The sequence below is a fragment of the Cajanus cajan genome, chromosome 1, assembly GCF_000230855.2.
Source record: "Cajanus cajan strain Asha chromosome 1, NIPB_CcT2T_4, whole genome shotgun sequence".
Taxonomy (NCBI): Eukaryota; Viridiplantae; Streptophyta; class Magnoliopsida; order Fabales; family Fabaceae; genus Cajanus; species Cajanus cajan.
Genome location: NC_138517.1, coordinates 7285112 through 7312136, shown reverse-complemented (window position 1 = coordinate 7312136; position 27025 = coordinate 7285112). Strand labels below are relative to the sequence as shown.

Below are 27025 nucleotides of genomic sequence, written 5' to 3'. Positions count from 1 at the left end.
TGCTCCCGCTTAGCCAGCTCCTGCTGCTGCTTGGCCAAGTCTTCTCGCTGCTGGCCCCACTTGGGTTTCCAGTGACTCATTATGCCTATCACCCTCTGCAGCATGACCTGGGCAGCATCAAAACTGTCCTCGGGACCGATCCTGTCAATCAATCCCTGGTCCTCGGAGCTCAACGAACCCTGAGGAAAGAACCTCTCCGCGGTCACCCCCGCGCTCCATAATGAATCCATATCGGCGGACGCGCTCACGTGATCCAGCCGCACCGTATCTATCCCCTTCCCAAAGCGATGGGACAGATATTGGGTCCGGGAAGGCCCCTGCGATGAGCCCGCCTGCAAACACCAGTCCCGCATCACAAATAGATAAGGAGACATGCGAGAAAGCCACAAAAACAAAACAAAACAAAAAACCAGACTCACCCCAGCAGCCTGGGCGGCCTGCCCGGAAGCCGGCACCTCAGGATCAGCGTGATGAGGTTCCACTTGGAAATCCTCAAGAATTCCCTCAATGCTCCTCGGTTCCTTGGAAGATTGACAAGGAATGGAAGCTCCAAGAAGCACCAATGTGACTCTAGCTTGCGTCTAGCTAAGTCCGGAAGAAGGAAGAATTTCCTAGCTCTACAAGGAGAGGATCTCAAGTAGGGTAGAGTTAGGGAGGGTGACTTTCGGATAGGCAATTTCTATGGAAAGAAATCTCATCAATATATCATCCAAAAGTGATTACACAATCCGGCCATAAAGGAATTTATAGTAGAAATTAGGTTAAGGGTTTAAGTTGGGTTCACCTAGAGTTAAGTAAAACCATGGTATGGTTAACTTAACTCTAGGCGCCAAAATTTGAATTCTAAATTCAAATTTTGGTGCCAACCGGCCACCCACTCCATGTGCTCTCATTTGGCATGTAATTAGGAGGCCATTTGAGTTGCATTTCGGATCACACCATGTGCATGTGTTGCACATGGCCGAAATGCACACCAAATGTGCTTCTAATTACATGCTAATGTAGATTAACATGTAACCTAATTACCTCTAAATTCACATGACCTCTAATGAAAATCCTATACTACAAGGCCGAAAATACAAGGCCCAAAAGAAATACAAGGCACTAAGGCCCAATCCTATTCTAACCCTAATCTAATGGGCTTGGGCTAAAGCCCAACAAAATAAAGTGGTGGGCCTTTCTTGGGCTTAGGCCCACTCTTCATGCATCCTTCTTGCCATTGCTCTAGTAGTTGGGCCCTTAGCCCATGGGCCTCCTCCATCATCCCCTCCCTCTTGAAGAGGATTTGACCTCAAATCCAGAGTGTCCGCCTCTTGGGTAGCTAGTCCTGTAAACAAAGAAAGATCAGAAACATTGAAACTAGAACTAACACCATACTCAAAAGGGAGATCTAGAACATAGGCATTGTTATTGATTTTCCTAAGGATTTGGAAGGGTCCATCTCCTCTAGGACTAAGCTTTGACTTTCTTTTGGAAGGAAACCTATCCTTCCTAAGGTGTAGCCAAACCCAGTCACCTTCCTTGAAGATAACTTCCTTCCTACCCTTATTATTGTATTTTTGGTATTTTTCGGTTTGGAATTGAATATGATCTCTAACCCTCTCATGTAATTTCTTGACAAACTCAGCCCTAGATGTGCCTTCTTTATGAATAAAGGAAGCAACATCCGGAAGAGGTAATAAATCCAATGGAGTAAGAGGATTAAAGCCATAAACAATCTCAAATGGAGACATGTTAGTGGTCTTGTGAACCACCCTATTGTAGGCAAACTCCACATGAGGAAGATAGTCATCCCATGACTTCTTATTGCCTTTGAGGATTGCCCTCAACATAGTCCCTAGAGACCTATTTACTACCTTAGTTTGCCCATCAGTTTGGGGATGACATGTGGTAGAAAATAGCAGTTTAGTTCCAAGCCTTGCCCAAAGAGTTTTCCAAAAATGGCTTAAGAACTTAACATCTCTATCAGAGACTATAGTTTTGGGTAACCCATGGAGTCTCACAATCTCTTGAAAGAATAACTTAGCAATGTTACTTGCATCATCCACTTTGTGGTATGGAATAAAGTGTGCCATTTTGCTAAAACGGTCCACAACCACAAATATGGAATCCTTTCCTCTTTGGGTTCGCGGTAAACCAAGGATAAAATCCATGGAAATGTTTACCCAAGGAGAAGAGGATATAGGCAAGGGTGTGTATAGCCCATGAGGTTTAGTGGTAGACTTTGCTTGTAAACAAGCAATGCAACTACTACAAAACCGTTGGACATCTCTTTTCATATGAGGCCAAAAGAATTTCTCTCTCAAAAGAGAAAGAGTCTTCTCAATTCCAAAATGCCCCATGAGCCCACCCTCATGGCTCTCCCTAACCAAAAGTTTTCTAATAGATCCTTGGGGTATACAAAGTTTGTTTTCTTTAAAAAGAAACCCCTCAAAAATATAGTAACCTTGGTAAGGTTTTTGAATACATAAAGAATAAAAGTTAGCAAAATCAAGGTCTTTCTCATACAACTCCTTGATGTCATCAAACCCTAGTATTTGAGAACCTAGGGTGTTCAATAAAACATGTCTTCTTGACAAAGCATCAGCTACTACATTAGTAGAGCCCTTTTTGTATTTGATGACATAAGGGAACTGTTCTAAATACTCAACCCATTTTGCATGCCTTTTATTTAATTTATGTTGTCCCTTCAAGTATTTAAGTGATTCGTGATCACTATCTATGACAAATTCCTTGGTCACAAGATAATGTTCCCAAGTTTGAAGGGCACGAACTAAAGCATATAACTCCTTGTCATAGGTAGGGTAGTTCAAGGTAGCCCCATGAAGTTTTTCACTGAAATAAGCTATTGGGTGGCCACCTTGTAACAACACAACTCCTATGCCAAGTCCTGAAGCATCACATTCTAGCTCAAAAGTTTTAGAAAAATCAGGCAGAGCTAGAACAGGTGCTTGAGTAAGCTTATGCTTTAGATCTTGGAAAGCTAAGTTATGTTTTTCCTTCCATTCAAAGACCACATCCTTCTTCACCAACTCATTGAGAGGTGAAGCTAATGTAGAGAAGTTAGGAACAAATCTCCTATAAAAGCTTGCCAATCCATGGAAGCTCCTAACTTCACTTACATTAGTAGGAATAGGCCATTCTTGGATGGCTTTGATTTTCTCGGGGTCCACATGAACCCCATTTTTACTCACCACAAAACCTAAAAAAACAACATTATCTACACAAAAAGTGCACTTGTCTACATTGGCAAACAAGTGATTGTCTCTAAGAACAAGAAATACTTGTCTTAGGTGATCCACATGATCACTTAGACTTTGGCTATAGATTAGAATATCATCAAAATAAACAACTACAAACTTACCAATGCAATCCCTAAGGGCATGATTCATCAACCTCATGAATGTGCTAGGTGCATTAGTAAGCCCAAAAGGCATTACTAACCATTCATATAATCCAAACTTAGTCTTAAAAGCGGTTTTCCACTCATCACCTTCTTTGATTCTAATTTGGTGATATCCACTCTTAAGATCTACCTTGGAAAATATGGATGACCCATGCAATTCATCAAGCATGTCATCAAGCCTAGGAATTGGGTGCCTATATTTTATGGTGATGTTGTTGATGGCTCTACAGTCACAACACATCCTCCATTTTCCATCTTTTTTTGGCACCAAAATGACAGGTACAGCACAAGGACTTAGACTCTTTTGAATCCAGCCCTTCTCCAACAACTCTTGTACTTGCTTCTCTATCTCTTTGGTTTCTTGTGGGTTAGTCCTATAAGCTGGTCTATTTGGAAGACTAGCCCCAGGCACAAGATCTATTTGATGCTCTATTCCCCTAAAAGGTGGAAGTCCAACTGGACCTTCTTTGGGAAATATATCATCAAATTCATCTAAAAGATTTTTCACCTCAAGAGGTAGAGTAGTTTCCAAAGAAGATGTGGCAGTGCAAGTTAATGTTCCTCTACACATGAGGATATGAGATGATGATTCAAGAAAGAGAGAAGTTTTGTGTAAAGGTTTTGATGGAAAACTCTCCTCTTGAACTATCTCTAGAGAGGGAACATTAATCTCTCTAGAATCCTCTTTTTCATCAATTTTTAGAAGTTTTTTTTTTTCAACTTTTTTTTGTTTTCCTTTTTCTTGCTCACGTTTGGCCTTCATTTGTACTTGATCTTCTATCACTTGTGAAGGTGATAAAGGATGAAGCACAAACTTTTTACCCTTATGTGTGAAAGTTATTTTATTAGTTAGGCCATCATGATGAGTTTGTTTATCAAATTGCCATGGCCTACCTAATAAAATATGACAAGCCTCCATAGGAACTACATCACATTTAACTTTATCTTGATAGTTCCCTATAGAAAACTCTACTTCCACTTGTTGGTTGACCACCATATCCCCATCATCATTAAGCCAATGAAGTTGATAAGGTTTTGGGTGGGGTGTGGTAGTCAAACCCAACTTTTCAACCATCCTAGTGCTACAACAATTGCACCAAGACCCACTATCCACTATGAGAGAACAAGCCTTGTTTGAAATGTTACATCTTGTATGAAAGATGTTCTCTCTTTGGGATTGTGTGTCACTAGGTTGGTTGTTGAGGACCCTTCTCATCATAAGAAGTTCCCCATTATAAGGATAAGTGACCTCACATGTTTCTCCTTCACTTGCTTCTTCTTCATCCTCACTTGAAGATGAAGAAGTAGTAGCTTCATCTTGGCTACTATAAATGTCTTGGCCCCTTAAAATCATAACCTTCTTAGTAGGGCATTGAGAAGCAATATGGCCTCTCCCAAGACACTTAAAGCATTTTATGTCACTAGTCTTAGTGCTAGTGTGTGAAGTGTTTGTGTTTTTCTCTTTTGCCTTTTCTTTGCCCTTGTCTAGGTTTTTGGAGGGAAAAGTGTTTTTCTTTTCAAAATCATTTTTCTTGTCTTCCCTCTTGTAGTCAACCTTAGAATAAGATGATGAGTATGAGCTTTTAAATCCTTTTCTCAAATTTTGTTGTTCAACCTTGATGCAAAGTTGAACCAAATCATTTAAATCCCTATAAGGGAGAAGCTCCACTTTATCTCTTATGTCAAAAGTTAATCCACTTAAAAACCGAGCAATGGTAATGTTTTCTTCTTCCCTAATGCCAGCCCTCATTAAGTATAACTCCATCGTTTGTCTATACTCTTCCACAGTCATATTTTGTTGATGGAGTCTTTGGAGCTTATTGATAAGCTCCCTAGTATAGTAAGAGGGAATATGTCTCCTCCTCAAGGCACTCCTTAATTCATTCCAATATTGAATTGGAGGGTCATTATGGAGACGCCTATCTCTCACTAAAGAAGTCCACCAATACATGGCGTGACCTTGAAAACTTAGGGTGGCTAAGGAGACTTTTCTTTCTTCATTCACTTGATGACAAGTGAAAATTTGTTCCACCTTCATTTCCCAATCTAGGTACCCTTCAACATCATCTTTTCCATGAAAATAAGGGAGATCTACCCTAGATTCTCTTGGCTTGGGGGTCCTATGCACTCTTCTAGGAGGTGGTTGATAATGATCTCCTAAAGCAAGACTATCATCATTCATTGACTCTCCTAGAGTTGAACTATGGTGGGAACTATGTCTACTTCGGTGCTTGTGGTGTAATTTTTCTTCTTTCTCCTTTAATATTCGAATCTCTTCCTCTAAAGTAGCAAGTTGAGCCTCTCTTTCAAGTTTTTCTTTAAGTTTTTGCTTGGCTTCTTGCTTCTTCCAAAGCTTAAGTGATCTTAATTCATGTGTTACTTTTGACAAGTCATTGTAATCACTTGAATTACTATCACTTTGAGGAGTAGAAAACTCTTCCATTATAGGAGAAAGTGGCTTTTTGAGAAATGATTTTTGAAAATCAATTGTTTTTATGCAAGGTTAAGACTAAGTACTTAGAGGATTATGTATACAAATTGAACTTTGGAGGGAGGTGAGCTACTAAGAGCCACTTAAAAACCAAGCCTCTTCAAGTAAAAATTACTAATCCCCTTTGTAGTTAATCTCTACCAAATTCTTTTCAATGAAAATGATTTTTTTTTGTTGATGTTTTTGTGAACTATGATAAGCTAGACGTATGAAAGCAAGTAAAACAAGGTTTAAGCAACAAAAATTAAACTACCTAAACGTGTCCTAAGGTGAGAGCTTGAGAGATACCAAAGATCAATCAAGGACCACTCCCACCAAGTACTAACGAAAATTGTAAACTTAAGGAGAGATGGTTGTGTACCAAAGACACTCCCAAGACACTCCTTGTAAAGGCCAAATACAAAGTACAAACAACAAAGAACAAGTGGCTGAAATGAAGTATTAAAAACAGCCACAAAGAATTAGTGATGGATTAGTGACCAAATTTTGCAACAAAAAAATTCATATTAGTAAGGTAAAATCGGTCACTAAAATCCGTCACTAATGCTTATACATTTTTTTTTTAAAATTCAAATACAATCTTCAATTGAATCTCCAAGAATTCTCCACGGAAATGCTAGTCCAGCCACTTCAAATTTCCAGCCACAAGTGTTTGGTGTTTGATAGCCAAATCCGAAAGCCTCCTTTTCCCTTTCCTCCTCCTTTTCTTAGTCCTCTTTTGATGACCCTTGTAGAACTAGCTTCTAAGGAGATAAACTAGGTCAAGCATAGGTCACATTTGAGTTCCATGATGAAAACAAACAACACAAGTATGGAAGAGTTATAGGAAAGAAGATTAGAGTAGAAGAAGTGAATATAGATGACAAAGGACAAGATTAAACTAGGTCAAGAAAGAACAAACCTAAGAAAGGTTCTAGAGTAGATGCACAAAACCAAACACTCAAAAATAGGTGAGCTGAAAATTTCTTTTAATGAATCCAAAACAAGTAGAAACCGAGAAGAACAAATTGAGAAATTAAACTCCTTAATTTGGCTTTTGCTTTTCAAATTAGGTTTAGCATATTTTTTTTTTTTAAATTCACTTTTGATTTTGAACTTTTTTTTTTTTTTTTTTTAAATCTTAGGAGTTGCCTTTTTCTTTAAAAGAACCTCACAAATTCTCGGTCACACCTTAAATGAAGCACCAAAACCGGATTCAAATTGAAATTCAAATGCCACACAAATTAGGTCAAAATGTAATGAACATGTGACATGCTTTTGATGCTTGGTTGGTTTATGTAGCACATGCACGGTTTTGGCTCCAATTTTCAAATTCAAATTGCAATCCAAACACAATTTTCCAGCACACACCAATGAAACAAAATCAAACCTCACGGAATTAAAATTTTTGTGTAAGACATTTTCAAGAAATTTTGGAAGCCTAAAATTCTAAGAAAACTACTAATGATCTAGTAGTAGTTTATGAACTCAAAAATGAAACAAAATTCATGAGCTTATACCAAAGAAAAGAAATGGATCTCGGCCAAATCCAGAAAATTGTTTCAAGATACAAATCAAAAATTAACAAGGATCAACAAGCATAGCTAAGATAGATGAACATATAAGAACTACATAAACCTACTAGACATGGATTTAAAAATAAAAGACTCAAGCATTTACTTGACCGAATAAGATGCAAATAAGACTCAAACAAAATCAAAGGCTAATAGGCAGAAAATTCCTAATTAAACACAAGAAGAAATTAGCATGATTCATGAAAGCATATAACATAGGCGCATATGAATCATTCAAGCAATGCAAACTAGATCCATCAAATTTTGAAACAAAAACTAGATCTAGGAAGGAATCAACTCAATAGTGACATGAACTCAAAAATTGAACAAGATGAACTCAAGATGAACACAAGAACAATTTGGAACCACGGATCAAAATTCAAGAAGATGAACTTATCTCTTGAAGACCGAAGCTCTTGATACCACTTGATGAGGTTCCACTTGGAAATCCTCAAGAATTCCCTCAATGCTCCTCGGTTCCTTGGAAGATTGACAAGGAATGGAAGCTCCAAGAAGCACCAATGTGACTCTAGCTTGCGTCTAGCTAAGTCCGGAAGAAGGAAGAATTTCCTAGCTCTACAAGGAGAGGATCTCAAGTAGGGTAGAGTTAGGGAGGGTGACTTTCGGATAGGCAATTTCTATGGAAAGAAATCTCATCAATATATCATCCAAAAGTGATTACACAATCCGGCCATAAAGGAATTTATAGTAGAAATTAGGTTAAGGGTTTAAGTTGGGTTCACCTAGAGTTAAGTAAAACCATGGTATGGTTAACTTAACTCTAGGGCCCAATTAGGTTAAGGGTTTAAGTTGGGTTCACCAAATGTGCTTCTAATTACATGCTAATGTAGATTAACATGTAACCTAATTACCTCTAAATTCACATGACCTCTAATGAAAATCCTATACTACAAGGCCGAAAATACAAGGCCCAAAAGAAATACAAGGCACTAAGGCCCAATCCTATTCTAACCCTAATCTAATGGGCTTGGGCTAAAGCCCAACAAAATAAAGTGGTGGGCCTTTCTTGGGCTTGGGCCCACTCTTCATGCATCCTTCTTGCCATTGCTCTAGTAGTTGGGCCCTTAGCCCATGGGCCTCCTCCATCACAGCGGCTTTTCCCGCCTGCACCTCAGGCTCAGCGGCTTTCCCCGCCTGCAGCTCAGGCCCAGAGGCATTTCCTGCCTACAAAAAATCACCCAGATCAAACAGCCAGGCAACATAGCAAAAAGCCAGAGTGAAAAGTCCGAGAAGGCAATACTTACCACCTTGGCAACTCGGACGGTCTGCTCGGAAATGCAAACCTCCACCTCAACAACGCCAACCCCGCCCTGCAAAGGGATCCATAACGCCTCAAGAAACAAAGACGGGGAATTAACACGAAAAACGCGTGCATATGATAAGCTACTCACCTCGGTGTCCGGTGCAGTAAGCCCGACACCCTTTACCACCTCCGCCGTAGCCACTGGCGAGGCCTCCTTGGCCGGAGGGCTGTCGGTGAGATCCACAGCGTCCACAGCCCGGGAGGTCGCCTCCTCGACATCGTGAGAAGCGGAGGTCCCCCCGACCTCCTCCTTCCCCCTCTTCCTCTTCCGGTGGGTCTTTAGGGAGACAGCATCCTCCTCCGGAGGCTCGAGAACCTCGAGCTCGGAAACATTATAGCGGTGTTTAAGCTGACGCCACAAGTTTCTGCCCATAATGCCTGCAGAAAAGAAACAGAAACACATCAATAACCAGCAACTACACAAGTCCTAAAAACCTACCAGAGCACATAATACTCACTCTCTAGGCCCCTCTTCCTGAAAGGCGAATTCGCAAGCGACAAGACGAGCTTGCAATCCAACGGACGAGGGAGCGCGGCAAGATTCTTGATGGCGGCCGTCTCCGCGGCCATCACCTTCAGATCCCCCAAACCGTGAAACCGGGACGGCTTGGGACACCAATAGAATGGAAACCTCGGCAAACCGCCGAAGTAGAACACCTCGTCTTCCAAAGGGTCAACACCCACAAGGGCGACCCGGAAAAACTCCTGCTTGAAATTTTTGTACGATTGGGAGTAGGGAGTAAACAAGCCCCCATCCCTACTCCCGCTCAGGGACAAAATGCCATAAGGCGGAACGCCCATTTTCAATTGATAAAAATGAAGAAAGACGCGAAGAGACACCTCTATACCTAGAACTGTACACAGGACCTGAAAAGCCCTCAAAAAACCCCAACTATTGGGATGCAACTAGCAAGGAGCCGCGTTGATGAAATTCAAAAAATCGCACTCAAACTGGGTAAAAGGAAGACAGACACCCAAATCCCTAAAAAAGCATTGATATACATAGAAATGAGGGGGATCAGTAGACCTCCCCATATACACGCCCTCATCAGCTTAACAGGGCTCAAGCCGAATCATGTGGGAAATGGAGGAATCGCAAACCCTATGCGCTCTCCGAAACGCATTCACTTCGAGGAAAGAGCAAAAAATGCTCTGAGCCTCGGCCACCTCGCGTTTGACCCAGTCGTAACCAGGAACGCCCGGCTCTGGGCCCCTAGGTGGCGGCGAATCTTTCTTCTCAACAGTGACCCTTCCGACGGCCACCACCTTGCCACGCGCCTTGCCCCTGGCAGACGCAGAGGATCCGGCACCACTTCCACCGGCCATGAAAAAAGAGAAGAAGCAAATAAAAAGGAAGTACCTGGTACTCCTCCTCAGAAAACAACCCTACCAAAGAAGGGACTACCAGAAACGACGACGGCGACGGAAGCGCAAAAGAGAAAGGAGGTAAAGGGAACCAAGAAAATCTCTCGTACTCGAGAAGTCAAAAGAAAGACAGGAAAGAGGCGCGAGAAGAGAGAAAGGCTAAAACTCTCCCCGAAATTCAAAATCGACGCGACACGTGTCAGTTGAAAGGCACACCCAACGACACACTTATTACCAAACCATCATTATAAAACCGTCACTGCCCCCAATACGTCAATCAAACGTCTCCAGAGCATGAACAGTCGCGACACGTGGCGAGCCTCCAGCTAGCGTACGTGCAAAGCCACCTCTCCTCTCACGAGCCCGACCTTAAATCCTCGGCCCACGGCCTTCGGAGCTCGGGGGGCTAGTGTACTGACCGCATTTCGCACCCGGGCTCTCAGCCCGGGTTGACATTATAAGAGTCATCCCGGACATGCGTTGAACAACGTCAGCCCGGAATCCGGACAGATCACGCCCGAGCCCGGAGATCTCGTCCCAGGCCAAAACCGTTCTCCAATTATACCATATTATGTCACAACGTGATCATATCATATTATATGATATCGTATCATATCATATCTTATCTCAGGCCCAAGACAACCCTAACTCACACAAAGGTATGTGCATTACATATATACGAGACTCATACTCATACAAACCCTAACTTTAGCATCGGAGTCTCTTTTGCAGGTACCTCCCCCATCTCGGAGCACCAATACACCCAGCGAAGGAGGCTCACCAATCTTACCCGGCGGATCAGCTCTATAGCAGATTTCCGGTAAGAACAAAATCCTTTTTTGTTTTATAATTACTGCAATTCGTGGATATTCAAGTCATTTGTCCAAAGCATGATGTAAAGATGGAAATTAAAAAAAATAAAAATAAAGCATTAAGATGTATAATAAAAATTAATATTTAATTGAAAAAATAAATTACGATACTTATTAGAATTTATGTGACGAACAAGTCAACCCTTATATAGTTGACCATTTTGTTATTTAAGCACATTGTTGTCGTGTTAATATTAAAAGAAAAAAGTCTTTAACTTAATAGGTTGGTGCAATAGTTAAACATTAATTCATACATTATAAGGATAATTTATTTAACAGAAAATTTTGTATTCAATTTTTAGCGTATGTAAAAAAATTTCATATTAACTATAACTAGGCCAAAAAAAACTTGAAATAGAATTTTAGTATTTCCAACCATGGAGGCAGGATTTATCTTATGGAGCTAAGAAAAAAAATTCTCATTTTTTCTTTCTTTCAGGGGTGTTAAAAATGTTTTATAATAAAAATTTAAAGTAAGTTAAAAAATTTGTGGGTGACCATGGTCACTCCTATATCATCGCCCCTGATTTTCAAAATAAACAAGGGAAACAACACAAATGCTATCAATATAAAATTTCTTGAATCGTCTTATTATATTCGATCCAAACAAAATTATTTTTCGTGAAAGATACATGTATGTAAAATACAAAATCTCATGATTGAATTGCACACAACTTGAGACTCTAGCTCAAATCTCAGGACAACCAATTTCCTTGTCAGTTCCTATCTTTATGACCTTTTCTTTCCTAGCCACAAAGTCAAGCTTATGAAGCACCAGCAACATGGCAACCAAGCATGAGAATGCCATCACTGGCCCAAAGATCCAAAGCAGAAGGGCAAGTCCTGTGTGCAAAATCCTATTTCCCACAATGTTCAAAATAGTGGCTCTTCTTAGTAGCTCACTCAAATACTGTGGGGTAACCAAGGTCATCACATCTTGTGGTGTGCAAATGAGGATGCTCAAATGGGTGAGAAACCTCACTGCCAGAGAGTGAAAGAGAAAAGAGAATAAGAATATAGCAAAAAGTGTTGCATATTTAAGTGCCACAACATATTCCCCATGTGCTCCATAAATTGATTCCATGAGAGGCTTCTTCACACTGTAAGTGCTGCTAATCACTGCTCCAAGGCCACAACAGAGAAGGATGCTTGTGTTGGCCATAAAGATTGATCCCATCATCATGTTCCGAATACTTTGAACCGCTACAATGTTCTTCTTGTCAATATCCTTTAATCAAATTTATACATATAATGTCACTATATCAAAATAGGATCAACAAATTGTCGATGTCAGGTCTTTTATGCAACAAATTCTTCAATATAATTTCTTTTTGTAAGTATGAAAAGCTAGAGAGAAAATGTGAAATGAAATAAATCATATGATAAAAAAAAATAGAGAGAAAAGAATTGTTATAAAAAAGTAATTAAGAAATTATATTGTATAAATGATATACTCATTATATATTCTTTGGAAGAAAATGTAGAACTGTTTTAATTTTATGAACCACAAAATATTTTGAAATTGTTATAATCATTACATTTTTTTCCTTTCGATAAATCATCATGACAATTTTATTTACGTCTGTTCTTTTACAGCATGAAAAAAAATTCTGAAAATAAACAAAAGTATATTTCTCTCTCTTTTATAACTACTTTCTCTCTTTTCAAATTACTCTCATACAATTATTGTGCTGCTATTTGGATAAAATTCTCCTAACACAAGATTTCCGACACTTTTTTTTTTTTTTAAAATATAATTTATGTTATGTTTAGAGTGTGTTTGAATGAGAAATTTTAATAGAATAATTTTTATAAAAAAAATTAAATGTTTTAAAGTGAAATATTTTATTTGAACAAAAAATTTATAAATAATTTAAAATTTAAGTATTCTTAAAATTCTTTAAAATTGTGAAATTTTAAATATTTCCAAAAAAAAATAAGAATCAAATATTCTTCATATTTTTTATTATCTCATCTATGTTTTTTTTTATCTCTTTATCCCTTTCCTCTTATTTCTTATCTTTTCTTTTGCCTCTTTTTCCTCCATTTATCGTACTTTCTTCCTTCTCTCCTTTGTCTCTGTGCTTTCTTGTTCTCTTTCCTTTTCTTTTTTTTTTTCTTTCCATTTGTTTTTCTTCTTTCTCTAACTTTTTCAATGTCTCTTCTTTCTCCACTCTCTCTCTCTCTTATTTCTATTCTCTATTCTTCTCTTTCTTCTTTTTTCTCCTACCTCCCCCTCTTCTCTTTCAAAGTACAAGAACTTAAAATTATATATATATATATATATTATACAGACTCTCCATTATTATGTGGACTATAATGATTGGAATATCATTACTATTACTATGAAGTTGAAGGAGACATACCTTCATCATACCTGAAACCCACAAATACCGGCCATCGGCATCTATTCCGAAGATGGTTATGGAAGCATGTGTCCGAACCTTATGCCATAACCAAACATGGTAACCAACGTTTATGAGTAACCCTAATGGTATCAAAGTCATATCCAGATAACATGTTCTCCACTCCATATGCATCTACCTACCTCTTTCAAATGCTTCCTTATATAATATATTTTAGTGAACAACGCGTCTTTATATATGTATAAAACTCCTTCTGCATGCCCTTCTCTTGCCACCTATGAGTGAAACAACTAGCCTCGTAAACCAGCGACTTTAATAACAAATATTCCATTCGATTGAACGCTACATTAGTTTTTCGGTTCGAAGCAATAGATGGGATGAAGATCACGATTTAATTTAATTCTTTCAGAATATGCTTCGTACCAATATGTTCCTAATTCGAGCGCATTCTTTTATTAATGAATAATAATGGATCTAAGATGAACCCGGACCTCATTTGAGGTGAATTTAAAATGTTATGAGTTTGGCGTAAATTCTAGAAGCAAAATAATAAAGAAATTTAGATTAAGTACAATGTATGCACACACAATCGAAAACAAAAGAGGTAATTGTTTTTTAAGATAAAAGGCATTATGAGTCCAAGCTAAAAACTGCAAAAAAAATAAAATAAATAACTATTTGAACTATCAACAAAAAAAAGAATTGTAAATCTTAAGCCAACACATGAACTCCTTCAATAAGGCTAAAACTAAGATTTGTCATAGAATTACCAACTTAATTTGTTATAGAGATAATTGTTAATTCCGAAGAATGTTGGTAATATTTTTTTTTAAGTTTTTTTTCTTCTTATTCTATTATATTGAGATTTATTAGAAATAATTGCTGACATTTTTTCCTGTTGTACCTATCTTTTTATTTAAATTCTACTCGTGATGTTAGTTAATTGTTCCGCGGGCATCTGTCCTACATATTCTTCATTTGCAAATTTGTCGTACGCACACACCTAACCTATCACCATATATGTGTCATCATGCTACTCAGATTATGGAATTTGGTTCATATATTCAATTTTTATGAGTGATTTTCGAAATCTATAAGGGGGAAAAAAAGGAAGAAAAAAAAGAATCCTAGTGTTTATGTGCAAGAGAACAAAATTAAAGAACGATCCAGCGAATACCTGAAGAATATACAGCCCTATATCTATATTCGTTATCTAAATTCCTAATTTTGTTTTCTTTCCAAACCCCACTAGGTCTAGTCTTTCAGCTAGCTTAATTCCGGTTAAAAAAGGAATATTTAGTTTTATTGGATTTGCTATGTCGAATCTTCAACATATTTTGCTTATTTATTTACTTTGATTTGATATGACAAAAATCAAGAATTAGATCAGATTGTAGAGACATATTTAATATGTCTAGCACTTTTTTCCTTTGGCCAGAAAAGTATATCGAATTCAAACATGTTGGTTTAGCTTTTTTGAATGCAATTACATAAAGAAATAGCGAGAAGATGCGGCATTTGGACCCACCTGGAGTTTTATATCACTTTATATACTTGAAGAGAAACAATAAGAACTTTTTATTACAAGACTGAGTAGACATACATAGAATAAACAATATATCATGAAAATCTTAAATATTGAGTTGACTTCCTCTTTTATATACCGGGACATATTTAGTGAGAACATTATTTTTATATTTTTTTATTTACAAAGAAAGAGTAATATTAAATTGATACAAGGTATACCAAATTCCCCTCTACAAAAGTAAAATTTTGAGTTGTCGATCTCTATGTGCTAAAACACCTACTATTTATGATAAAGTAAGATAAACAGTGAATAACAACCTATTTATATTAGATATTTGACATGTGTATTAATTATTGTAAGTAGTAAAGTGGATGGAAGTTTAAAAATCAAATTCAGGAATCATTGTTATAATTAATTAATTTAATTTAATATTAATTAGAAGAAGAAAAAAGAGAGATTTATTTAAAAAATGCAATATAGATAAATAACATATTTTTATGAATCTAGAATAAGAAAAATATTGAAGAGATAACTGATAATTTAAAAGAAAAAAGAAAATTATCAGAAATTGATTTCATTAACTTTTTTTTACATGTATCCTTCATTACTACTATTCAATTTATTAAATTATTTTAAGAATTAAAAAAATATTTTAATCCTAATTCTTTAAATGAGAAATTCTAAGTTTTCTAAGGAAAATTTCAATTTCTTAATAAAGTTTATTAAGAAACTCAAGTTAAGGTTAAAGGTCTAAAACGTTGATTAACAAGACCTATTTTATTCCTATTGATAATTGTTATTAATGTTATTCTCTAAATTATAGCTTCTGTAACACCCAAATCTTTATTATTATTATTTTTGTTAATGGCATTTTCGTAATTTTAATAAAGTTATAGGGATATTTTGGGTTTCGGAACGGGCCGTTCCAAAAGTGGAACGGGCCGTTCCAAATGTTGAAAATGTGAGGTTTTTGTAGTCCCAGAACGGGCCTGGAACGGGCCGTTCTGGTATGGAGAACGGGCCGTTCCGGAAGGAGAACGAGCCGTTCTGCTGAGATTAAGAACGGGTCGTTCTGGTTTTAGAACGGGCCGTTCTGCTTTTTGGGAACGGGCCGTTCCGATTTTGGAACGGGCCGTTCCAGTTGAGAAATTTGCACAAATTCGAAGGATCCGGAACGGGCCGTTCCGAATTCAATACGGGCCGTTCCGGGTACACCAGTTTGCCTATAAATAGGGCAGGGGGGTGAAAATTTTTATACAGAGAAGAAGTGAAATCCTAGAGAGAGAAAGAGAAGAGAGAGAGAGAGAAAGAGAGAGAAAAGGAAAAGAAAGAGGGGATCCAGAGGAGGAGGTCCTGCCCAAGTTCCAACTCCGCCTATCCAGGTAAGGGGGGGAGTGAGAACCTCGCTCAGGGGTGTGGGGATAATTGTTGGATAGTTGTTTGTCGGATTGGCCCCCAATCCCTTGCCGTTGTTCTGTCTGATTTTCTATTTACTCTATTTTGTTCTTTGTTGAAGATGCCGTTGTTCTGTTTGATTTTCTATTTACTTTACTTTGTTCTTTGTTGAAGGTGCCGTTGTTCTGTTTGATTTTCTATTTACTTTACTTTGTTCTTTGTTGAAAGTAATAAATGAGTATGAAATTAATGTTAATAATAAATGAGTTTTAATATGAACAAGAATGCTCTCTGTGAATACCTATGCGGACCTTATGAGGAGTATTGATGACATGACCATGTGAAATATGGACAAATGACATGAGACCTAAGAATGGACTATTGAGACAAACTATGATTATGATACTATGACAAATAATGATATGATGTACTAAATGAAATTATGTAATAAGTTAAATGTTGAGTCCATGAGATTATGAATGTATGACATGCATCATATGCATATATTACTCCAGGTGTGCCGCTGAGGCCGCATACCCACGACTAACAAGGTGTACTTTATGGTCACCCACGATGTAACATGCTAACAAGGTGTACCTTATGGTCACCCACGACTAACAAGGTGTACCTTAGGGTTACCCACGATGTAACATGCTAACAAGGTGTACCTTAGGGTCACCAGTGATGTAACCAGGTGTACCTTAGGGTCACCAACGATGAATTGTGAATCTTCCGTATGGCGCCACATGCATGCATTTATGAGTTGAGTCCATGACATCATAAGCATGATAAATGAGTATATATATATGATATTGACTATTTATGTATTGTTTACATGTGACTTATATATGTTGTGTGTGTGTGTGCTATCTAGCAGTTATTTCTGCACCTGAAACTGAGTGAGATGTTTCTCACTCCCTTGTTGTTTTTGTATATGTTTTAAATTGTGTTGCAGATGATCAGCATCATGAGGATGTTGGTGATGAGGCTTAAAGGCTTCAATTGGGCATGCTCTGATAGGATGTGACATCGGGGCATAGTTATTTTAGTTTAATATGTTATTGTTTTAATAACTTTAGTTTCTCTTCTTTGTAATTTCTAACGAAGAGATAACGTAGATAAAGTTTATAATTCAAGGAAAATGTATGTTAAGAATTGTAATTTGAACGTTCTTGATAAAAGACCAGAATGAATATCTTTATTTATATTTTATTACATGATTTGGAAAATATAAATTGATTCCTAACCAGGAGGCACTGCCACCTTTACTGGAGTTAATTTATATTTCCTTTATTATTATTTGTATATATATGATTTCTTGTTTTTCACTAAATTGTATTGAAAATCTTAACTTCTTTTCTTTTATAATTCTTTTACACTGTAGTTATGATTTATGAGTTACGAATGTGAATCTTCTACCTTGTGATATTTGAAATATTTGTCAACTATGAAAGATTTTATTTACCCAAAAAGAATAAAAGAAATATTTTATTGTTACATTTGTTGTATATTAATAATGGGGTAGAGGGTGTCACATTTAGTGGTATCAGAGCAGGTCGATCTAATCGACCGTGTGTTATGAGTTTACTATGCTTACTTGATTTATTATGTTTATTTGGTACATGAATGATGGACTAAACTGATTGTTAAACTTGTTGGTATGCTAGTATGATGATTGATTATGTTTATTGATTGTATTATTTTCTTAGACTATGGCTGGTAGAAATGATCGTGCGATTGCCGATGCTCTTCAAGCATTAGCACAAGCTATGAATAATAACAATAGGACTGAAGTTACTCCTAACTGGTTGGAGCAATTTCAACGAAATCACCCACCTACCTTTAAAGGAGGATATGACCCAGATGCTGCTATGAATTGGCTAACAGAAATAGAGAAAATTTTCAATGTTATGGATTGTCCCATCGCTCAGAAGGTGAAGTTGGCCACATTCATGTTGACTGCTGATGCTCACTTTTGGTGGGAAGGAGCACTTCGGAGGATGATTGATGGAGGGGTGCACTTGAATTGGGACAACTTTAAGAAGGTCTTTCTTGAGAAGTATTTCCCGGATGATGTGAGAAGTCGGAAAGAAATGGAATTCCTTGAGCTGAATCAAGGGAACGACACAGTGGCTGTGTATGCTGCCAAATTTGATGCTTTGGTTCGTTATTGCACACACTACCATGGTGAGGGTGGTGAAAGAGCTAAATGCATAAAATTTGTAAATGGTCTGCGTCCTGAAGTGAAAACTGCAATTAACTATCAGGAGATATATCACTTTCCCACTCTGGTCAATAAGTGCAGCATTTATGATCATGACAACAGTGCTCGTGCTGCTTTTTATAAAGGAGTTGGAGGTCCTATCCGTGCTGTGAGTTCTAGTACTTCGGGAAGGAGTAAGCCTTACTTCGCTTCTAATAGATTTCAAGGGAGTAAAGCTGCTGCTAATAAAAGTAAGTTGTTTACTAGAGGATCCACTTTTAGTGCTACTGGAAGTGTTGGAGGGTCTGTGTCCACTCCTTCAGGAAGATGTGGGAAGTGTGGACGTGTTGGTCATAATCAGTCTGAGTGTCTTGACAAGGAGATTACCTGCTTCAATTGCAGTGGCAAGGGTCACATCAGCACCCAATGTCCTGAACCACGAAGAACACGTGTTATTGGATCGGGTTCGCAAGTTGAGCGTTCAAAGACTGTAGGGAGAGTATTTGCTCTTAGCGGTGCTGAAGCTTCTCGGTCAGAAAATTTGATACAAGGTACTTGTTTCATAGCTGAGACTCCTTTAGTTGTACTATTTGATTCTGGTGCAACTCATTCCTTTATTTCTGTCTCTTGTGTCCAAAAATTGAATTTGCCTGTGTCTTTGTTAGATTTTGATCTAGTTGTTGAAACCCCTACTAATGGTCCTGTGACTACATCCCTAGTGTGTTTGAAATGTCCTTTGACAGTTTCTGATAAGCAGTTTCTAGTTGACTTAATTTGTTTGCCTCTTAGTCAATTAGATGTAATTCTTGGCATGGATTGGTTATCTTCTCACCATGTCCTTTTAAACTGCTTTGAGAAATCTATTTCCTTTGGTGAATGTAAGAGTATGGAATTTCTTAGTGCTGCTGACATTGAAACTTGTTTAAAAGACAATGAAAGAGTGTACATGATCTTAGCTTCTTTAACACTTGAGACTGATAGTAAGCTAGATGAGATTCCCTTAGTGAGAGAATTTCCAGAAGTATTTCCTAAGGATGTGTCTAGTTTACCACCTGAGAGAGAGAGTGAGTTTAGCATAGACTTAGTACCAGGTACCCCACCTATATCTATAGCACCCTATAGGATGTCCCCAACAGAGTTAGTTGAGCTTAAGAAACAAATAGAGGAATTACAAGGAAAACAATTCATTAGGCCTAGTGTTTCGCCTTGGGGAGCGCCTGTTTTATTGGTTAAGAAGAAAGATGGGAGCATGAGGTTGTGCATAGACTATAGGCAACTGAATAAAGTGACCATTAAGAATAAGTATCCTTTGCCTAGGATAGATGACCTTATGGATCAACTAGTTGGAGCTTGTGTGTTCAGTAAGATAGATTTAAGGTCAGGATACCATCAGATTAGAGTGAGAGCTGAGGATGTTCCTAAGACTGCCTTTAGAACCCGCTATGGGCACTATGAGTATTTAGTTATGCCTTTTGGTGTGACTAATGCGCCTGGTGTTTTTATGGACTACATGAATAGGATCTTTCACCCTTACTTGGATAGATTTGTAGTGGTCTTCATAGATGATATCCTAGTGTATTCCAAGACTAGGGAAGAGCATGTTGAGCACCTTAGGATCGTTCTTCAAACCCTTAAGGAGAAACAATTGTATGCTAAATTGTCAAAATGTGAATTTTGGTTGGATAGTGTGAACTTTCTAGGACATGTGATATCCAAGGGTGGAATAGCTGTAGATCCTGCTAAGGTAGAAGCTGTGTTAGAGTGGAGAACACCTAAATCAGTATTTGAGATTAGGAGTTTCCTAGGACTAGCTGGTTATTACAGAAGGTTCATAGAGAATTTCTCTAGGCTAGCTCTTCCTTTGACTAAGCTAACGAAGAAAGACCAACCTTTTGTGTGGGATTCTAGGTGTCAGGAGAGTTTTCAAGAGCTTAAGAGGAGATTAACTAGTGCTCCTGTGTTAGTATTACCTGATCCTAGTAAGACTTTTGAGGTATTTTGTGATGCTTCTAAATTGGGTTTAGGAGGAGTACTTATGCAGGAGGGTAAGGTAGTAGCCTATGCTTCAAGACAACTTAAAATTCATGAGCAAAACTATCCTACCCATGACCTTGAGTTAGCTGCAATAGTTTTTGTGCTCAAGTTGTGGAGACATTACTTGTTTGGGTCTAGATTTGAGGTTTTTAGTGACCATAAAAGCCTTAAGTACTTGTTTGACCAAAAGGAATTGAATATGAGGCAGAGGAGATGGTTAGAGTTTCTTAAGGATTATGACTTTCAATTAAATTATCACCCTGGCAAGGCTAATGTTGTAGCTGATGCTTTGAGTAGAAAATCTTTGAGAATGTCTTCCTTGATGATTAGGGAAATGCAAATGATTGAGGAGTTTAGGGATATGAGCTTAGGGTGTGAGTTGACCTCTAAGAGTATTAAGTTGGGAGCTTTAAGAGTGACTAATAGCTTGATAGATGAGATTAGAGAAGGTCAGAAGATGGATCCTTTCTTATTGAGTCGGGTAGAGAAGTTGAATCAAGGTGTGAAAAGTGAGTTTAGAATTGGAGTGGATGGAGTTTTAAGATTTAAGGATAGGTTGTGCATTCCTAGTGTGCTAGAACTTAAGAGAGCAATCCTGGAAGAAGGTCATAAGAGTATCCTTAGTATCCATCCAGGAGCCACTAAGATGTACCAAGACCTTAAGAAGATGTTTTGGTGGCCTAAGATGAAGAGGGAAGTGGAGGAATTTGTGTATGCTTGCTTAGTATGTCAGAAAGCTAAGGTAGAACACCAAAAATCTTCAGGTTTGATGCAACCTTTAGATGTGCCTGTGTGGAAGTGGGATAGCATCTCTATGGATTTTGTAGTTGGGTTACCTAAGACTGTGAAGAACTTGGATGCTATATGGGTCATTGTGGATAGATTGACTAAGTCTGCCCATTTTATTCCCATTAATATTAGGTACTCTTTGGAGAGGTTAACCAAGTTGTACATCAGTGAGATCGTGAGGTTGCATGGAGTTCCTACTAGTATTGTGTCTGATAGAGATCCTAGGTTCACCTCTAGATTTTGGGAGAGTTTGCATAAGGCTTTAGGCACTAAGCTTAGATTGAGTTCAGCTTACCATCCCCAAACAGATGGCCAAACTGAGAGAACCATACAATCTTTGGAAGACTTGTTGAGGGCTTGCATCTTAGAACGTGGGGGTAGTTGGGATAGTTTCCTACCTTTGATAGAATTTACCTACAATAATAGCTACCATTCTAGTATTGGGATGGCACCATATGAGGCTCTGTATGGTAGGAGATGTAGAACACCTTTATGTTGGGTAGAACCTGGAGAGAATGTCATGTTAGGACCTGAGATAGTTCAACAAACTACTGAACAGGTTAAGATGATCCAAGAGAAGATGAGAGCAACTCAGAGTAGGCAAAAGAGTTATAATGACAAGAGGAGAAAAGACCTTAAGTTTAAAGAAGGTGATCATGTATTCCTTAAAGTCACTCCTTGGACAGGAGTAGGCAGAGCACTGAAATCCCGTAAGCTTACTCCACGTTTCATTGGTCCTTATCAAATTCTTAAAAGAATCGGTGAAGTGGCCTATCAAATTGCTTTGCCTCCATCTCTTTCAAATCTCCATAGTGTCTTTCATGTTTCCCAACTCAGAAAGTATGTCCATGATCCTTCCCATATCATTGAGTCTGACAACATTCAGTTGAAGGATAATATTACTTATGAAACGGTTCCTCTAAGGATTGATGACACGAGAGTGAAACAACTAAGAGGAAAGGAAATCCCTTTGGTTAAGGTCGTTTGGGGAGGAAATATTGAAGAAAGTGCTACATGGGAATTAGAAAGCAAGATGCGAGAAGCTCATCCATTTCTGTTTTCAGGTAAATTTCGGGGACGAAATTTCTAAAAGGAGGGGAGAATTGTAACACCCAAATCTTTATTATTATTATTTTTGTTAATGGCATTTTCGTAATTTTAATAAAGTTATAGGGATATTTTGGGTTTCGGAACGGGCCGTTCCAAAAGTGGAACGGGCCGTTCCAAATGTTGAAAATGTGAGGTTTTTGTAGTCCCAGAACGGGCCTGGAACGGGCCGTTCTGGTATGGAGAACGGGCCGTTCCGGAAGGAGAACGAGCCGTTCTGCTGAGATTAAGAACGGGCCGTTCTGGTTTTAGAACGGGCCGTTCTGCTTTTTGGGAACGGGCCGTTCCGATTTTGGAACGGGCCGTTCCAGTTGAGAAATTTGCACAAATTCGAAGGATCCGGAACGGGCCGTTCCGAATTCAATACGGGCCGTTCCGGGTACACCAGTTTGCCTATAAATAGGGCAGGGGGGTGAAAATTTTTATACAGAGAAGAAGTGAAATCCTAGAGAGAGAAAGAGAAGAGAGAGAGAGAGAAAGAGAGAGAAAAGGAAAAGAAAGAGGGGATCCAGAGGAGGAGGTCCTGCCCAAGTTCCAACTCCGCCTATCCAGGTAAGGGGGGGAGTGAGAACCTCGCTCAGGGGTGTGGGGATAATTGTTGGATAGTTGTTTGTCGGATTGGCCCCCAATCCCTTGCCGTTGTTCTGTCTGATTTTCTATTTACTTTATTTTGTTCTTTGTTGAAGATGCCGTTGTTCTGTTTGATTTTCTATTTACTTTACTTTGTTCTTTGTTGAAGGTGCCGTTATTCTGTTTGATTTTCTATTTACTTTACTTTGTTCTTTGTTGAAAGTAATAAATGAGTATGAAATTAATGTTAATAATAAATGAGTTTTAATATGAACAAGAATGCTCTCTGTGAATACCTATGCGGACCTTATGAGGAGTATTGATGACATGACCATGTGAAATATGGACAAATGACATGAGACCTAAGAATGGACTATTGAGACAAACTATGATTATGATACTATGACAAATAATGATATGATGTACTAAATGAAATTATGTAATAAGTTAAATGTTGAGTCCATGAGATTATGAATGTATGACATGCATCATATGCATATATTACTCCAGGTGTGCCGCTGAGGCCGCATACCCACGACTAACAAGGTGTACTTTATGGTCACCTACGATGTAACATGCTAACAAGGTGTACCTTATGGTCACCCACGACTAACAAGGTGTACCTTAGGGTCACCCACGATGTAACATGCTAACAAGGTGTACCTTAGGGTCACCAGTGATGTAACCAGGTGTACCTTAGGGTCACCAACGATGAATTGTGAATCTTCCGTATGGCGCCACATGCATGCATTTATGAGTTGAGTCCATGACATCATAAGCATGATAAATGAGTATATATATATGATATTGACTATTTATGTATTGTTTACATGTGACTTATATATGTTGTGTGTGTGTGTGTGCTATCTAGCAGTTATTTCTGCACCTGAAACTGAGTGAGATGTTTCTCACTCCCTTGTTGTTTTTGTATATGTTTTAAATTGTGTTGCAGATGATCAGCATCATGAGGATGTTGGTGATGAGGCTTAAAGGCTTCAATTGGGCATGCTCTGATAGGATGTGACATCGGGGCATAGTTATTTTAGTTTAATATGTTATTGTTTTAATAACTTTAGTTTCTCTTCTTTGTAATTTCTAACGAAGAGATAACGTAGATAAAGTTTATAATTCAAGGAAAATGTATGTTAAGAATTGTAATTTGAACGTTCTTGATAAAAGACCAGAATGAATATCTTTATTTATATTTTATTACATGATTTGGAAAATATAAATTGATTCCTAACCAGGAGGCACTGCCACCTTTACTGGAGTTAATTTATATTTCCTTTATTATTATTTGTATATATATGATTTCTTGTTTTTCACTAAATTGTATTGAAAATCTTAACTTCTTTTCTTTTATAATTCTTTTACACTGTAGTTATGATTTATGAGTTACGAATGTGAATCTTCTACCTTGTGATATTTGAAATATTTGTCAACTATGAAAGATTTTATTTACCCAAAAAGAATAAAAGAAATATTTTATTGTTACATTTGTTGTATATTAATAATGGGGTAGAGGGTGTCACAGCTTCAAAAGGGATTTATCAACCTCAATTAAATTTATGAGATCATACATTAAGTGATCAAGTCAAAACAAACATTAAGAACAAAAGAAAACAATTAACTGCATAAAAATATTTATTAGATAAGAATACGAAAAATTACATGGAGTAGAATCACTTACGTCAATCCCTTACAACGACTTTTTTAAAATATTCTCTCAAATCTCTCTAAAATATATATAATATGTGGAGTATTTTTCTATTATCTCGAAATCCAATTTTTATTTGACTTTAAATGGGTTTTTTCCAATTTGGTTTGTGATGTTCAGTCACTCAGAATGCTTCAATGGCTTACTTAAGCGAGTCCTTCATAGTGCCCTAGGGGTATCTTCAAGTTGGCTCATTCAAAGTGTCTATATGGCTCAAATCTAGCAAGCATATCAAGTTGTTAGAGCTTGCTTCCCTTTCGCTCTAAGTGAGTGCTCCCAATGTTAGCTTCTTTGACATTAATTACTTTCTTCCTATATCTCATAACTAAAAAAAAAACATCAAAAACACCTAAAATTAAAATAACTACTAATTATTGAGATAAAATTAAAATACTAACACTACAAGAATGTTTCAATTTAGAGTCGGCCAAAAGCCGACTCTAAATCATAAAAGCCGACGCAATATTGTCGGTTATTCGTCGGTTTTAGGCCGACGTTAAATAAGTCGACACAATTTTTTTTGTGTCGGCTAAGCCCTCACTAACAAATTTATTTATTTTAATTTTTTATTGTCAGTTAAGCAGACACTATGTTGACACAAATTTTATTTTATTTTTTTATTTATCTTCTTTTTCTCGCTTATCATTTATTCGTTCGTATTTTTAACATTCCTAGGACTCGATCCGTGAACCTTGAGGTCTTAAGTGAACTTGATAACCAAGTGTACTAGAACACATTATGCGTATATAACATTGAAAAAATTATTTTTATCTCTCTGAAAGCACGTATATTATTTAAATATAGCGTCGGCTTTTCCGACACTAATTTAATTTAAATTTAAATTAAATTAGTATCGGAAAAGCCGACGCTATATTTAAAGAATAGCGTTGGCTTTTCCGACGCTAAACTTAAAATAAATTTAAATTAAATATTTTAAGTTTAGCGTCTGAAAAGCCGACGCTATATTTAAATAATAGCGTCGGCTTTTCCGACGCTAAACTTAAAATATTTAATTTAAATTTATTTTAAGTTTAGCGTCGGAAAAGCTGACGCTAAATCTTAAAATAGCGTCGGCTTTTCCGATACTATTTGCGTCAGCTATTAGCCGACGCTTATTTTCCGCCACTTATTCAACGTTTTCTTGTAGTGTAAATTTTAACAAAAATAGGACTCTAAAGCATAAAATATGCTAGATAATTGTCTAAATTAGATTAATGATATTGATATATTTGACAATTATCAATTTACCTTCTAACTATACAACCAAACAGAAAGATGTTATTGTCACATCCAACCTATCAAAAGTCTATTTTTTCCCCTTCCTATATCAATTTATCAAGTTAATTAACTACTAGTCCCCAAAAGCCAAAAATAAAAAAATTCATTAATTGAGTAAGGATATATGTATCTGATCCGCTTATTATAGTCAAATATGTTGCAACCATAACAAAGTGAACACTACTTCAGCCTCTTATAAATATTCCAATCCATGTACCATAGAATAATCATTTTAGCTCATCCTTGTATCCCAACCTAGAAATTCCATCAAGAAAATACCATTTACCCTTAATTTATCTGATCTATTCATGATACAAATACACATGTCTAAGTATGCTTTGCTAGTAATAACTCCACCCAAATAATTATGATCTTACTTTTATCCCAAATGAATAAGGACAAGACTTCTATAAGATAAGAAGACTTTGTCATACTCTATTATACTAAAGTAAAATTACGCTTGAGTAAACATAAATTCGAATTAAGGATTCACCGAGTAAAAGGATACTGAAATGAGAGGTTATTTACTTTCACCTAGCTTTAAGATGTAAACAATATCTCTTCCATCAGCTTGCTACTGTCTAAATGGCTTCTCCAAAAGACACAAAGATTTTTATGCTTCCAAATACACCAAGCTATGGAACACCAAATCACCTTCCACTTAGCAAATTCTTCTTTCGATCCAAGAACATTCGACACTTAATCATAGTGAATTATAGGATTTTTTTTTGGAAAGATTGTAGAGGTATTAACCCAACTAAACCATTACTTCCAAATTGAATCAATGACTTTGTAGGTTAACAGAATATGAGATACTGATTAAGCTTGGGATTAGCATAAAGGACAAGGTTTTTATGCAAAATATAGTCCCACATTTCTTCTATGCAAGTTCTAAATTGTTGGTAAACCATTGTGGTATACACCCTTCATAAATGTAATTGCTTCAAGGGGAGCCTTGAGTCTCCAAATCTGTTGCAAAAAATCGTCCACTTGTAACCTATGTAGATCATTATAAATTATTTTGTAT

General features: G+C 37.3%; 1 protein-coding gene and 1 long non-coding RNA gene across 2 annotated transcripts; one reads left to right on the top strand and one right to left on the bottom strand.

The window, feature by feature from the left end:
• Positions 1–11082: 11082 nt before the first annotated feature.
• Positions 11083–14027, bottom strand: LOC109794331 (uncharacterized). The gene is made up of 2 exons (XM_020353784.3): positions 13378–14027; positions 11083–12239 (listed from the first exon to the last, which is right to left on the bottom strand). Exons 1-2 carry the CDS (start codon positions 13549–13551, stop codon positions 11700–11702), a joined length of 714 nt encoding a protein of 237 aa, XP_020209373.1. The 5' UTR covers positions 13552–14027; the 3' UTR covers positions 11083–11699.
• Positions 14028–15399: 1372 nt separating this feature from the next.
• Positions 15400–17507, top strand: LOC145957565 (uncharacterized). Its single transcript, XR_014433597.1, has 2 exons — positions 15400–16287; positions 17256–17507. It is a non-coding gene; the product is annotated as an uncharacterized LOC145957565 (long non-coding RNA).
• The last annotated feature ends 9518 nt before the right edge of the window (positions 17508–27025 follow it).